Source organism: Athene cunicularia (assembly GCF_003259725.1).
Source record: "Athene cunicularia isolate RWA chromosome 1 unlocalized genomic scaffold, athCun1 chr1_part2, whole genome shotgun sequence".
NCBI lineage: Eukaryota > Metazoa > Chordata > Aves > Strigiformes > Strigidae > Athene > Athene cunicularia.
Window position 1 is genome coordinate 46680660 of NW_020799092.1, and position 14465 is coordinate 46695124.

Sequence of the window (14465 nt, forward strand, 5' to 3'; positions counted from 1 at the left end):
AAAAGGAAAGGCGGGGGGAGGGGAGTGGGAGGTGAGAAAAAGAAAGACCGCAAGTGTGTGGGAGGGTTAAGAGGGAGCAGTGCGGCAGTTCCCGGGAGCAGCGGAGGATGGCCGTGTCGGGCAGCGCGGCGCCTCGATCGGGCTTCACGCACACCGCCCGGTTGAGACCGGCGCCCTCCGGACAGCGGGCAGAGCTGCTGAGCATTCCCACCGCTGCTCCGGGTCGCCTCCCTCTCCCGAAATTCGTAGGAAAGAAATGTGGTCCCCGGCGTCCTTCAACTCTGCAGATTTTCAATCAAATTGCAGCCGTCATGGTTTGCATTTGTTGTGGTGCTTTTCTTCAGATAAATTTAGTTCTAAAATAAAGCTCCAAATCCTGTACCCCAAGGCGTAGACAATTTGAGCTGTTTGTTGCTCAGTGCAAATGTGAAAATGGCTGAAGCTCTGTGTGTGTATGCACAGAGGCAAACATATTCACAATAAAAACCACACACATGTAGGCAGGGTTTAGCTGAAAAGATTTGCCAGTACATGCAATAACAGCGTTAAATGATGCTCCCTGTTTGAGTCCAGTATACAAGGAAAGACTAGTTAGAAACTGGATTTGATTCTGGATGCAGGAGAGGAGGGTAATTTGTAACATAATGTATTTTAACCCCAAACTAAATGAAGAGGCATCAGAATGAATTCATTGACATATACTTCAATTTTGTTTAAAATATATGGATTGCTGGAAAATAGGTCATTTACTTGTCTTTCATGTTCTCCAGGCCTTCCTGGGACTACATATATATATATATGAAAAAATAAAACCTGTATTTTTTCATTCTTGTCCTTGATTTATTGTTGGTGACAGATGTGACTTGTGTTCTCCACTTATATTAAGCAGGGGGGCTTTTTTATGTGTACTGTTTCTTACACTCAGAAACAGTTGGAAGCTAAACACAGGAAGAACAATCTGAATAGGTTCGTACCTCCTTAAATTTGGGCCTGTGCATGTGCATAAAAATTAACTCTTTTCAGGAACTCATAAAAGCAGTGAGATGAGAGACAGGGTTAAATACTGTGGTTCATCCTGGAAAGTCTGTGAATGCCAGATATTTTTCAGTAAAACTGTTCTACTGACCTTCCCCCCTCTGCCCCCTTAACAAGTTTAGCATCCACCCATTCCCTGTGTTTCTGAAGGGTAGCCCTGTGGCATAAGTGTGTCTTGCTGCTGTTTGTAAAGGTATATGCTCTGCAATCCTAGCGTCCCTTTTGGACGGCAGGTAGTTATTAATATCATAGCTAGCTCTCATTAATTATTTCCTGTCTATGTAAAGCACTCTCCAATTATAGCACCAGATACCTGTTAAGCTGCATTTATCTTTGCCTTCATTGTGATTTTTTTCCGTAGCAAATTCCCTTGCATCCCTCAGACCTGCCGTTTGTTCCTTGGTGCCTGATATTTTCCCGTCTTCTGTCTTGATTTCTCCCCAACATTTTTGTACCATAAGTAACAGATACTCCTTGACTTTCCGTTCTTCTCCCTGACCATGTGGCCATAGCTGCAACAGTAAAGAAAGCTAGTGGGACATGCAGTTTAAGAAAGACTATATTTTTTATTTAGAGGAATCTTCATTTTCTGAAATGTTAACTGCAATGCTGTCATTATAAACCTTTGTTCTCTCTTTCCTATAGGATTTGCAAATAGAACGAGAGAGGACCGTGTATAATATTTCTGGTGGCTGCACAGCCCTTGTGGTGGTATATTTATTGGGGAAGCTTTATGTGGCAAATGCTGGTGATAGCAGGTGAGTAAGTGTGGTGTCTTTCCAACTATTTCTTTGCCCCAGACTTTCCAGATTGGATGTTACGAAGTTCCTTAAGTGCAGACAGTATCGCAAGAGGATTCTGTTTCTTGGCTGGACACTTAACGGTTCTCAGAGAAATTAATGCAAATGACAGTGATAGGCTTCTAGTATCTTGTTGAGTGGTGGTTGCAATCAGGGAGGTTGAGGACACTTCTGGCCCTGTAGCGGTTTCTGGATGACTTGATGGTGGAAAGATGCTAAAGAGCTATTGAAACGGAAGAGATGTTTGGTGTGTAGTAGAATTGTGTGTTGAACGCTGACAAAGTAACTGCATCTGGAACAGCTGGTAGGGCTGGACTGGTTCAGTAGGAAGTCCTGTGGATCTTGTTTTCAGTCTTAGTCTTGGAAGGCCACCTGGTTCTCAGATTTTGATATAATTGAAGACAATAATCTGCAAGCAACTGCTACTGCTGTAACAGGAGAGGGACTACCACAGGTTAAGATTTTGACTGTGTCCTCTTTTAGCTTGTCCGTTTCTCAGAACAATGCTGTCATTCAGGGATTGTAGCTTCATTATATTTAGAAGTTGGATGCTTGAAGACTCATGATGAGAAGCTTTTTCTTTGTCTTCTGATTTAGCTAAAGCTAGGAGCATACTGGAAATCTCTCGCTTGCTTTTCTATCACTCTGCCCATACCACCATCAGAGAGAGATGAGGATGCTCTTGCAAGACTTTAGACCTTCACATGTTTCTTTTGGCAGTGCTCTGCATAAACAGGCCAGGGAGAATATTCCCCGGATGATAAAAGGTGCTGTTGTGTTCTCTTAGTTAGCAGCTGAGAAATTGAAGTCTGCAAAGGTACTGAACCACATTGTCTTTAGGTGAAGATTGCTATGGTTATGCATTTATTTCAGGTTTGTGTGCACAACAGTTAGTGTTTGCACTGTGTCTGCACAATGTATTTACAGAGAGTGGTCAACTACAAGATGTTTTGTAGTTTAAACTACAAGGTTTTTATTGTTTCTTACCGCTTTAAACTGCGTAGGGAGTCAGGTAAATACTTTGAGCATAAAGTTCCTATTCTTTTCATGTTAGTGGTTGTTCTTAATAGGCTGAATTTGCTGTTTATGTTGCAGATTGCTCACCCAATTCCTCTTGACAGGTGTCATTTGAATCTTTTTCACATCAAATTTTAAATATGCCCTCACAGAGGATAGCTGCAAACCTGTTTGAGTAGACCACCTGTCTAGTCATCAGAATAAAATTTTAGATCTCTTGCGATTATATTGGAAATAATCCTGTTTTCCTGTGCTCTTACACTTGAAGTACAGTTGAGTCTCTTCCTTTGGGTTGGCTAAATTGCTTTATTGTCTCTCAAAAGTGTTTTGTGCAAAACTGAGTAGTTGAGAACTTTATTCTTAAATGACTGGCTGCTTCCAGTTCCCTCAGGATTCCTTCTCTGCATTCTGAGAGCAGTGTAAGCTCCATTGCAGCCTCTGACACCCAATGGGAAGAAACTTGATGATGGTGATCTTGAATTAGCCTGAGCATCCACTTTAGTTAAAGCCACTGAGCCTTCAGTAGGCTTTGAATATTCATCAAGTCCACCAAAAACATCTCTTCAGAAAAGCAGTAAGAGCAGGAATTAGAAGGGAACCCATCAGCAAGGCTGGGTCTTGTTTCAACCAGGACTCAAATTTTTCTACTCATTCCTCACATCTTGTAGGTAACAGGGTCCCTCCAGATCCAAAACAGTTTGGTTTTGCACTTTCCAAACGGACCTCATGGAAACCCTCCTCATGCTGGGGAGAATTATCTCAGTTCCCAAAATTTTTCAAATAAGTCCCCTTCTAGATTTTTATAGCTGAAGAAAATAAAAGCTTTGAAGTTTACAAGAGCAGTTGATCTGGGCCTCTCTTCCACCAAATCCTCACTTCCCATGTTTCAGAAAGGGAGAAACACAGCTATTGCAAAACATCTAAGTTGTTCCTCATCACTAAAAGGACATTATAGGACTAGAAAAGCAGCTCTGAGGTTGTCTGCCTACTGCCAGGGTACGCGCTGCATTCCTGTATTTTTAAGAGCCCAGTCATGTAGCCAAGAAGCTTTATTTGTGTTAGTTGGAAAAATATGTTCCTTTTTGCTGTTTCATGCCTTGCGTCGTCAGCTTCGTGGTTTGTACAGCTACAAATGAGGGTGCTGAAAAATACAGTGAGGAAACTACATTAAAAAAAAAAAAAAGTTTATCTTCTCTTGAGAAGGGTGGGTTTTTTTTTTTCATCCAAACAGGGGACTTGTGCTTGTTGCTGTTGGAAGTAGATGCCAAAACCCTCAGTTCTTCAGTTGAGCTTTAGTTTGAGTTTACCTACTCATTTGTGCCTCTTCTCAGTTGTCCTCTTCCTTCTCCCCTTTCTGCTCCCCCACTGGAAAAAGCCTACAAATAAATCAAGCTACATTTCCCACAGACTAGAGACTGTGAGAAGAGGTTTTGTGCTGCAGGGGTGGGGAAATAAACATTTTGAGTTTACACAAACCTCATTTGTTCTGACTCTGCCCAGAAGAAGGTTAGGTCTTTTTTTCATTCCAGGCAACTTGAAAACAACAGAAGCTTCTAAAGGTGGGTTTTGAACAGCTTCTGCTGTCGCAGGACCAAGGTACATGCAACAAACTGTTACTATCACAATGAGACTAAGGAAACTCAAGTGTGAGACTTGAATAATAATGTGCAATGCAGTGCCAGCTATACCTCAGACTTATGTCTGTGGTATTCAGTTTAACCACCAAAGCTTCTCAAATCTAATCATTTCATGCCACGTACCCTGGCAGTGTTGTATAGCAGCTGTCCTTTTGTAGTTGATGTGTAATTACATCATGAAAAGACTTTAATTACCATATTACTAAATTACCAGCCAGCAATCCTTTCAGGTTCAGCCCTAGCTCGCTTCTGTATGGACTATCAGGCTTCTCAAAGCTGAACACTTTTGGTTGGTGTAAAAGGGAGAAAAAATTGTGCTAATTGTAGGTTTTGTTATGAACAATTATTGAGCTTGATGTTATGGCATCACTAATGTCAATGATATAATTAAACTTCTGCTAACGATGCAATCACAGTTCTGTAATAATTACACGTTAACTGCACATGATACCAGGACCTTACTAAAAATGAGGTGATATATTCAGAGCCTGATGAAAACAACTTGGAGGGAGCAGTTTTCATTCTCTAATGGCTTGTCTGATCATTCTTGGACTCTACCATAAATATACCTACTTGTACAGTCAAAATTCATGTCTGAATACTGGCCAAAGCTTTTTCTAATGTTTCTCTCTCTCTCTCTCTCTCTCTCTCTTTCTTCCTCTCAGTGGTTACCATTGTCCACGCAAGGTTATCTAATTAGGGACTGATAGTGCTGTAGTCATCTATCTAATACATAGTGCTTTTCTGGTGAGCATTGGGCGCTGTGTTTGCTTACCAGTTTGACATATGCACTATAGTAACTAGGCCAGGGTCCTGGAATAGTTGGGGGGTTATATTAAGGAATAGTCTGCTCTGCTCATTCATTTAAATAGTATTGTTCAATTTTGTATTGCTAAAGTGACTTTTACTTTTAAACTGCTGTAACACGCCTTGTTAATCTCAGTTCTTTTTAGTTTTATGGTCTTTATTAGGATGTTGGTTTATAGCTAGTGATAAAGCAGTAGTAAAACAGGGACTTAATGTTTTTACTGATTACTGCCCAATTATTGTATAGCCTCATGCAATATAACATTTGCCCAGTATCGCTATAGTGACTGTAATGCAGTATGATCATATTAACTATTTCTAGCATGGGTGTTCTTCTGGCTTTCTTGTTGTCTAGCTAAGGAGCTGCTTGGAGACCGCAGGCACTGCCATTTTGTGCTGTGCTTGGAGCCATGTAGGGTAGTGGTGCTTTTCTCATAATATGAGAAGCAGAGCACAACAAGTTGGTTTGACTTTTCCATAGGCTCTGAAACACTCACTAAATCTGCAAATGGGTTCTTGGGCTTTTTTGATTTATTGGCAGAACATGGGATCAAAGCAAAGAGCCTGATATTTCGGAGGTTTCACAGACGTGCAGGGTCACTGGATTTTTGCTTTGCTTCATCAGCTTTTTTAATCGTCTTTTGCCTCTTTGCTTTTGTTCCCTGTGCTTATGTTTTCAGGGCATATTCACCCTGTGCTTGAATGTGTATCTCCATGTCTAGAATAGGTTTTTCTCCTCCTTTTTGCAAGTGTAGAATTAATACTAAGGCATTTGGGATTGTTAAATGACAGGAGCCGCATGCGTGAATGTGTTTGTGGTGCTTCCATGTGGGTATGTTAAGCAACTTCATTGGTGCTTCAGGTGCCCAGATGTGGGAGAGTGTTTATAACACCGACTTCTCTCACTGTAATATAGTGAATTGAAAATTAAATTCTACTTTGTTTACTGTTTCAGTTCTTTCTGGATTTGCTGCTTGTGTTGAATCTCACTACATTTATACTTCCTTCTCTTCTGTCATGGTACTTGTCAGCTGCTTCTCTCATGCATAGTTCTCATTGTAGAAAGTCAAATTTGGGGATTAATCTGCTTTTATGAAGTAAATGAGAGAGTCATGGAGACAGCCGCATATCTGCTGACTGGCACTGTAGCTTAAACAGAATTTCACAAAATTCGGAATCAATAATTCAGACCCATTTTTGTTGTTCATGATTTCTGACCTCTTCCTTAAGGAAGTCCAGCAGGGTGATTTTTGCTAGAAGCGCTAACACTGTGTAAGGATGGAAACCAGAAAGCATTCTAGTATATTACTACTGTAGAGCTAGTTTGCTTTAGTCTTTGGGTTTTTTTAAGTATTTTTAAGGAACTTCAATTTTCTGATTTTTCTTAACTACCCATCTTCTGATCTAAATGGTATATATTTTCCCTGTTTCCCTTGAGTGGTCTGCCTGAGCTGTCTCTGTCTCCTTACATCTGTGTCTGCATAAACAACAATAACTGTGCTTCATACTTAGTACTTAGAGGTCTCTAGAGGGAAGATTAACTCAGTTACTAAGCTTCTCCAGTCTCCAGTATTTGGAAAAATGTTCTTTTTCCTGTGTTCTTCTAAAGATGGCACAAAAAGAGCTGCAGATCTCTGAACCACATGCAGGACCTTTTCACCTCGGGACCACACAATCCATGGTGACTTCTCTTTGTCCTCTGAAATTCTTATTCCTCCAAATACTCAAAAGATGCCTTCCAAGAGGTGAGAGCAACACTTATGGATTGTATTTTGGCTAATCTGTGTGCACATCCTCATTTTAGATTATTATTATTAATTCTTTGATGGAATCACTTGAAAGTAATAAACGTTTGATCATTTCAGGGCAACAGATAATCTAAGTCTGGTCTGCTCAAGAGCCTGTGTAGTGCGGAGAGACTGAATTCAAGACAAAGCAAGTCTCTCCTACACACATTCTCCTTCACTGACTGCAGTTTTGTAGGTGGAAGAGTCTGATCCTGCCTAGCCAAAAATGTTGGAAAAGAGCATGGTATCTTTGTCACACTCAGGAGATACAGCCAAGTCCTATCTCTGTTTCCTGTGCTTCTTTTCCTTAGAAGCCTGACTTGCAGGCCTGCAGAAGGCACTTCTGCTTCCCTTCTCCTGCCTGGCCTCCTTCCAGGGAGAAGCAAGAGCACAAGATTCATAGGAATAGCAGCAATCTCAGATATTGCAGGATTTTATGATGGGTAAAGCTTTTGGAGGCACTTCAGGAAACACTTTACATGAGGTGTGAAGAAAAGGTGTTGGATCACAAATAAGTTGTTGCACTCAAAGTGCAGTGATGAGAAAGAGCGTTTTCTAGCGATCCAGTGGATGACAAGTTCCAGGGTACTGGTATGTTGTATCCAGCACTGACTTAGCAGAAATTATTAATTTGGCAGTAAATTTTAATAGGCTTTTGAAGACAAAACAAATATCCTGCCTCTTCTCCAGACTTGTTTTTCTTGGGTGTGTATGCCTTAGGAATGTTTGTGACAATCTAGCAGGTGTTGATGTCATTGTAAACATTTTCGGTGAGTGGTAGAATCAGTGAAGTCTTTGGTCCTAACCACATAGATATCATCTACCTATGAAGTCCTTAATGTTCCAGGTTATGAGGAAGAAGAGGGATTCTGGCTTTCAAGTAATATCAGTAAACTGGAAAGCCACAGTTCTTTGGTATTAGTTTTCAGGAGTGACGAATTCTATTAATTTTAATTCTCTTAGGTTTTCAGCCTTTAAATAAAGAAAAAAAAATGAAACCCAACAAAACTCAAAGAAACTAATAAAGCCAAACAAAAAAAAGCTCGTTGCTGCCACTGCAAGTAAAAATTCCCCTGCTGCCTATTTTTTATTGGTGAATATGAGCACTGATCAAGGAAAAATTCCCACTGTAATAACATCTTTGTGTGTATGTTGGACATGTAGCCTGTAGAGCTCCTAATGTGACGCAAGGGTTCAGAGATATGATCTTAATCACTCTTTTACTGATGTATAAAGAGCCTGTGACCTCTAATAGAAGCAGCTTGTGGTATAAGCACATATACCAGACTCCAGATCTCCCAGTGCAGTGTCTTAAGCTCAAAACCATCTTTTTAATCTGTGCCTTTGTAGCTGACCACAGAGATACCTTCAGGTTCTTCATTCTAGTGTTACACGCCAGGGCCAAGGCACATGCAGGCTGGGCACCTTAGACCTCTAGTTCTCATCTGTAGTATGGGAGGAGGGGCAGGGGGAGCACTCCGGTCTTGCTTGGTGAATGTTTCAAGTCTGCTGCGGTCTTTATTGTGTTGGAAAGCTTTTCTTATCCTCTGAATTTTGTGAGCTTGCCGGGCAGCTCAGGCCGTTCAGTCTCGGCAGCAGCTACGTGATGCAGCTTGAGCCCTGTTCCTGGAGCTTTTAGTGAAGGCTTTCCTTGTGAGTTCTGCGTGGGTGAATGAAGCAGGGCTTGGGTAAAAATTCACTGATGCAGAGTGAGCAGAGAGTGCGACTTTTCAGTCTACTTTTACTTCTCAGTCCAGCTTGTTCCAATATCCTGCAGCTGTCACTGTATTAAGCAGAAAAGCTGAGATCAAAGTAGATGGGATGCTTTAGGTGCTAAAAGTCATTCTAACTTCCTCGATGGTAAGATGGTGAAGAGCAGAGGGGAGAGAAAAAAAATCCATGCTTCTTCCCTCTTACATGGTCAGCCATATCCCAGCCATATTACTGGCAAAATAAACACTGACTCGCACAGCAATGCCTTCATCCACTAAGCCTAGGTTTAGTTGCCATAGTAACTCGTCCTGGAGATGAATGTGATATCCTGGACAGCAGGGAAAAAGATTTTGATTCCAGAGATACCAGTCCTGAGGCTCAGAGTTGGCCACAGAGACATGACTGCACTTTGTTCATTTCCTTGAGATGACCTGAGTAGTTGGTGGCATGTTCTTAAGCCGTGATACAGAAATGTAATGGTGTATCATCACTGCAGCCCTGGACTTAGCTGTGTTCAAATGAAGAATACACTGAAATCATCACAGGCAAAATGAATCCCATGAGGGCAGCAAATCTCCAACCAAAAGATGCTGGAACCGATGGCAGGCAATTTTCATGTGCTAACAGTGTGGCTATAAGCTGGCTTGTAATAGCTTCTGAGCTGCCAGCTGAAGTCCTCTCTGAAAGATCAGTAAGTTCAGATGTAAACCAACAGGAAAGGACACACAGTTAATTACAGAGAATTTTAGTTTAGTTTACTGGCTTTTGTTTAGTACTACTGGAACCAGAGTAGGCAATACTAGAAGTGTATAGGTAAACATATAAAGTCACCACTGGTTCAATAGCAAAAGTTACTTTCCTGATTATCAACCAAAAAAAAAAAAAGGCATACAGATAGCCAGGACAATTCCATTAGTGATGGGGGTGAGAGTACAAAAAAAAAAAAATAATTAGCCCTAAAATGAAACACTGCTAATAAAGCCAACTGCTATTAATAACTTCATACTTAGATTGCATCAGACAAGCAATACACCCGAGGACCTAAATTAGAGCAGGGAGTTCATGGGAGAGTCCCATGGAAATGGATCTGTAGCCTGCCAAAGAGTCACTGAGAACTAGAAGCATGGAGCTCCTGCAGGCAAAAATGACTGGGCAATGTGTCGTCTTCAAGCTGTCTCCTCTGTGGAGAACCTGCAAGCTCAGTATTATATTTAATTTAAAACTGTAGAGTAAGTAGTGATGCAGAAACAACTGAAGTAATGTAGTTACTGTATTGGTGATGGCTAAGTGCTTGATCACTGTTGGATGCAGTATAGGGCAGAGGGAGGCTGCTAGTAGAAAATCCCTTTAGCTGCTACTTACTAAATTGTTAGTTGAATACATGGGAGGGAATGTGAGATCAGTTCCAAAAATTCAGATTTTTATTGTTTTGGTGGCAGTAAGGAAGATGTTGACTGTCTCAGGTGTTAAGTGTAGATAAGAAGTAAACCCTTCTGTGGAACCTATGAATATTATTTTGCTTTGAGAAACAGCTTCTACTTGACCATTCATAATCCTTTAATATAAATAATACAATTAATTTAGTAACAACAGACCACCAGAATCGTATCAGCAGCCTCATTTTGCCCAGAGGCCTTCTCCACAGAAATCACTAAATAAGCATTAGAAATGTAAACATGAATGAGTCCAGTAACTGGAAACAACTTAATACTCTCCACCTGTGTGTGCAGGAACAGCTTGCGTGCTTGTAGGTGCCTCTGTAAGGTGACTTTCAAGGTTTCTTGCAGGGACTGGATTTCATAGTTTCTTTACCTGGTTCTTTTCAAAGGCAGGGGGAGGTTGTTTTGCCACAGGAGAGGTGTAGGCACTTGGCTCTGTGCTAGTGAGAGGACATGTAAAGAGGCCCTTGAGTGAAATACCTGGGAATGCCTGGTAGGTGTCCTGCCGGAGCAGGGCGGTACTTGGCGGCTGTGCTGCTGAGATGTTAACCCTTGGAGAAGCCGGAGTGGCTGGCAGTCTGCAAAAGGCCTTAGCAGAAATTTGGGAGGATTCTTCATTGTTCCTGCAGGAAATGCTGAAGCACACTCCTGTAGGAAATTACTTTAACCCTAACTTTATGCAGTGCTTCACCAACGCAAGTTCTCACACCTTTTATTGGCTGGAGGGAGCCGAAGTTCCCCAAGTGATGAATGAATGTGTCCAAACAGCCTGCTGTAACTACAGCATACACAATGAGACTACACTGTTGTGGGGAGAGTGCATTCCCTGCTAACGTTGCCTTTGTTCAGCTGAAAGAAAAATGATTCAGTGTTTCTATTCTGTCACAATACTTCTGCGGACAGCCTGATGTTTACACTGAAAAATGGAAAAAAATAGGTGGCAGGACTGTTGAGTGACAGTAGATGGAAAATGAGGACAGGTTCTACCCCCTCCCTGGTTTGTTGCTTGTTTTCTTGGTTGCGATGCCGAGTAGGAGTTGGGGCATTTTTGAAACATCACTTGGGTATTACTGGTGGGAGGCAGCCAGGGCTTTTTTTCCGTTGGTGTTGCTGAGGGTTGCTGCTTTCACCTCTTGAGTTTTATAGTGATGGATATGTCATCACTAGGACCTGTTTTAATGCCAGCTAAATGTTATATAATGGCTTGTTTCACTACCCCAAGCCTGCCTTAATTCATAAAATTAAGGAAATAATTTAAAGCCTTTGCACTACAGTTCCACGATTATTGCCAGTGCAGTGGTGTGTTTGTTCACCTGGTTTCTACAGAAACATTGAGAAATGAGTCTACGTGGGACTAAGGGAGAGTAAGTGAAACCAAGGTGCCAGGGATGAGAATGTATTAAAAGTCATCAGTAGTTGTAACGGCTGTAAGTTCCAGTACTTTAGAGAGGAGAGAAACATTTTTTTTGAATCTTGTTGTAATCACTTCTTCTTTCACTTCTTAGCAATTAAGAAAAGGTAAATAAGCAAAACTGTTTTGAAGCTCACCAGACATCAGCATTGCTCTTCCTTGGCTTCTTTAAATATATGCATTTAGTTACCATAGTAAACAAGTACCTACCTAGACTGATTCAGTAGTTCCGGGATTTACTTTTTCTTTTCCTCGGCTATTTCGTGACACACCTAATTAAAATCTACTGCTTGGTTCCCCTTTGAATGTAATAAGGTGGGAGGGGGGCGCCACACACCAAACCCTGCTTGATTCAAGGAGAGATGGCTGTTTTAACCATATTAAAAATGCAAAAGCAATTCATATATTGATATTTCCTTAAGCCAGTGTTGTTGCTATATCCTGCGTGTGAGAGCAGCAGTACAACAGTGGCAGATTTTTTACCATTTTGTTGCTTCATTCACCACATTTTAGAAGGGGATATAAACTAAAGCACCAAATACTGTTTTAAAGTATCGAATCTGAATATAGAAAATAACCATATACTTAAGGTTTTGTATGAATGCTGAAATACTCAAAAGAACATTTAGCTGATCACCATGGACTACATGGTTATGTCAATTCAGAGGATAATTGTAGTTTCTGTAGACTTACATAGAGCCTTTTAAGATCCTGGTGTTATTTTGCACTTGCATGTGACTGAGTGGACATAGTCCGCTGCAGGATTTGCTGTGCCTGGCAGTCCTGAGGCGCTGGTATTGCACTTGCTCCAAATTTAGTTGTTCAGGGCATGGCTTTTCTGGATCAGCAGGTGCTCAGTGAAGTGGCCAGAAGAGAGATACAAAATCAGATTTTTGTTTCTTCAATTTTAGGCTACTTCAGCTGTGTTTTGGGGACTTTTTTTCCCAATATATTCCTGTTTTCTGAGAATATTTAGAAGCTTCAGATTAGTGAACATATTTTCTTTGTCATGCAGAGCATGTGTCTGAAATGCAAGGGCAAGTATGATCCTGTAGTTTGTGTGGGTGGGCTCAAAAGAGGGGAGTCAGGGAAATCTGTAGTTTTCAGAAGGGATCAAAATATATGACAATGGCCCTCGTGGCCTCAAGACTTAAGACAGTTTCTCCTGTTTGTTTGCTCACTCTGGATGATGTTGCGTGGAGAGGGCATTAGAGCAGTAGAGCGCGGAAGGCAATACACCAAGGGAAGCTGCAGATCTGTGACTCCCGATTTCCTATCCTGCCAAAAAAACTTTTGTTTTCTAATTACTACATCATTGGTCGTACAAATTAATAATTGGTGTGGGTCTGAAGCAACCTTGTCATCAGAGAATATTTGGTTAGTGTTGACATACTTGTCCCCTGCAAACATGAATCATCCATCTGCCTTTGGCAGGCTTGCCCTGTGGCTCTGCTATAATGTGTTTCACCAGTGTGGCTGAAATTAAAATGTCACTAATAAACATGGCAGCATCAGATGCTCTCTGGGCACCGCATCTCTCAAGTTGTTCTTGCTTCCTATGTAGCTATTTCTGACAGTTTAATAGGACAGCTATATTCTGGTATAAAATAACACATTCATATTTCTACAATGCATGGGGAGCTAAATGCTTTCGGAGTGCTGTTTCATTGTGTACATGCATCTTTAATGCATGCCAGAAGCAGTAATGCTCATATAATGCCACGATGCTCCTTAGTCCATTAGGAAGTGCAAAGTCAAAATTAATCGTCCTACAGGACCATATAGAGTGGGTCTCTAAAAGCAGTTACTGGGCTGTTTGTAGCTGCCGCATCAGCCAGGCTCCCTCCCCATGAGCAGTTATTGACTTTGGGCTGTTGAATTCGGAACTCTGGAGGTTGCTCAGTGGGAAAAGCCTTCAGTCAGTGCTTGGCAGCTCTGTCACTGTAAGGTCACGGGAAGGGCAGTTCAGTCTCCAAACCCAGTTAGGGCCTGATGCGGTATCTCTTCAATCTCGGGGGAAAATCCCACTGAGCAAGGTGGTTCCCAGGCCAGGCTTTCACACCCAGCCTCACCAGTGAGACGGTCAATGAATGTGTCTGTTTTTGTCACTTGGGCCATCAGAAATACCCTTTGCTGTCATGAAACAGCTAAGCAGCTGGTGCGGAAAGGTAAAGAGCCTAGTAAGAGGATAATGAGCCCACCACAGTTGACAGACCAGTGACCTGTACGTGTACGTCTGCGTCCCTCCCGTTACTTATATCTAAAGCTGTCTAATTCCTTGGATCAAATCATTTGACTCTTATGAGCAGCTGTAACTTTCAGGTTGAATAAAGTCCAACTGCTGAAAACATGAATGAAAAACATAAAACTGAGGCTCTGTTATATCAGATATCAACAGCATTGCTTTAATTCCCCCCTTCCAGAGATTTTTTTTTTTGTTTTTTTGTGCTGGCTTGTGCTTTTCATCCCAGGTGGCTGCAATTTCTAGTGAAAATAAGTTGAGCAATGAAAGGTTGACCCACTCGCCTCTGAATTGCTTTTTTATATGATGTGAGTCCCTCAGGGCCCAATTCTACCCATAGAAGTGAGAATGATAGCTATCAACGTATATAGGAAGTATTTCAGTGTGCACAAAGAAAAAGGTGAACCTCAGACTGGTCTGAGTGGTCTTTTCACAGGAAGTCCATATTTTAATGGTGATTTTAATGGAGGGAGAAAAGGATAATCAGAAAATTAGCCTGATGTACTAGCAGTTATATCAATGTGTGTTTTTGTGCTTGTCTGAAAGACCTAATATAAGATCAGTAGATCCCTTATGA

The 14465-nt window shown here is 41.4% G+C and overlaps 1 protein-coding gene across 1 annotated transcript in view; it reads left to right on the forward strand.

Annotated features, from left to right (window-relative positions):
• Positions 1-14465, forward strand: part of PPM1H (protein phosphatase, Mg2+/Mn2+ dependent 1H) — an 84117-nt gene that overhangs the window by 29569 nt on the left and 40083 nt on the right. Inside the window, exon 4 of the mRNA XM_026867981.1 lies at positions 1681-1793. Coding sequence (XP_026723782.1) covers positions 1681-1793 — 113 coding nt within the window. The remainder of the gene's footprint in view (positions 1-1680; positions 1794-14465) is intronic.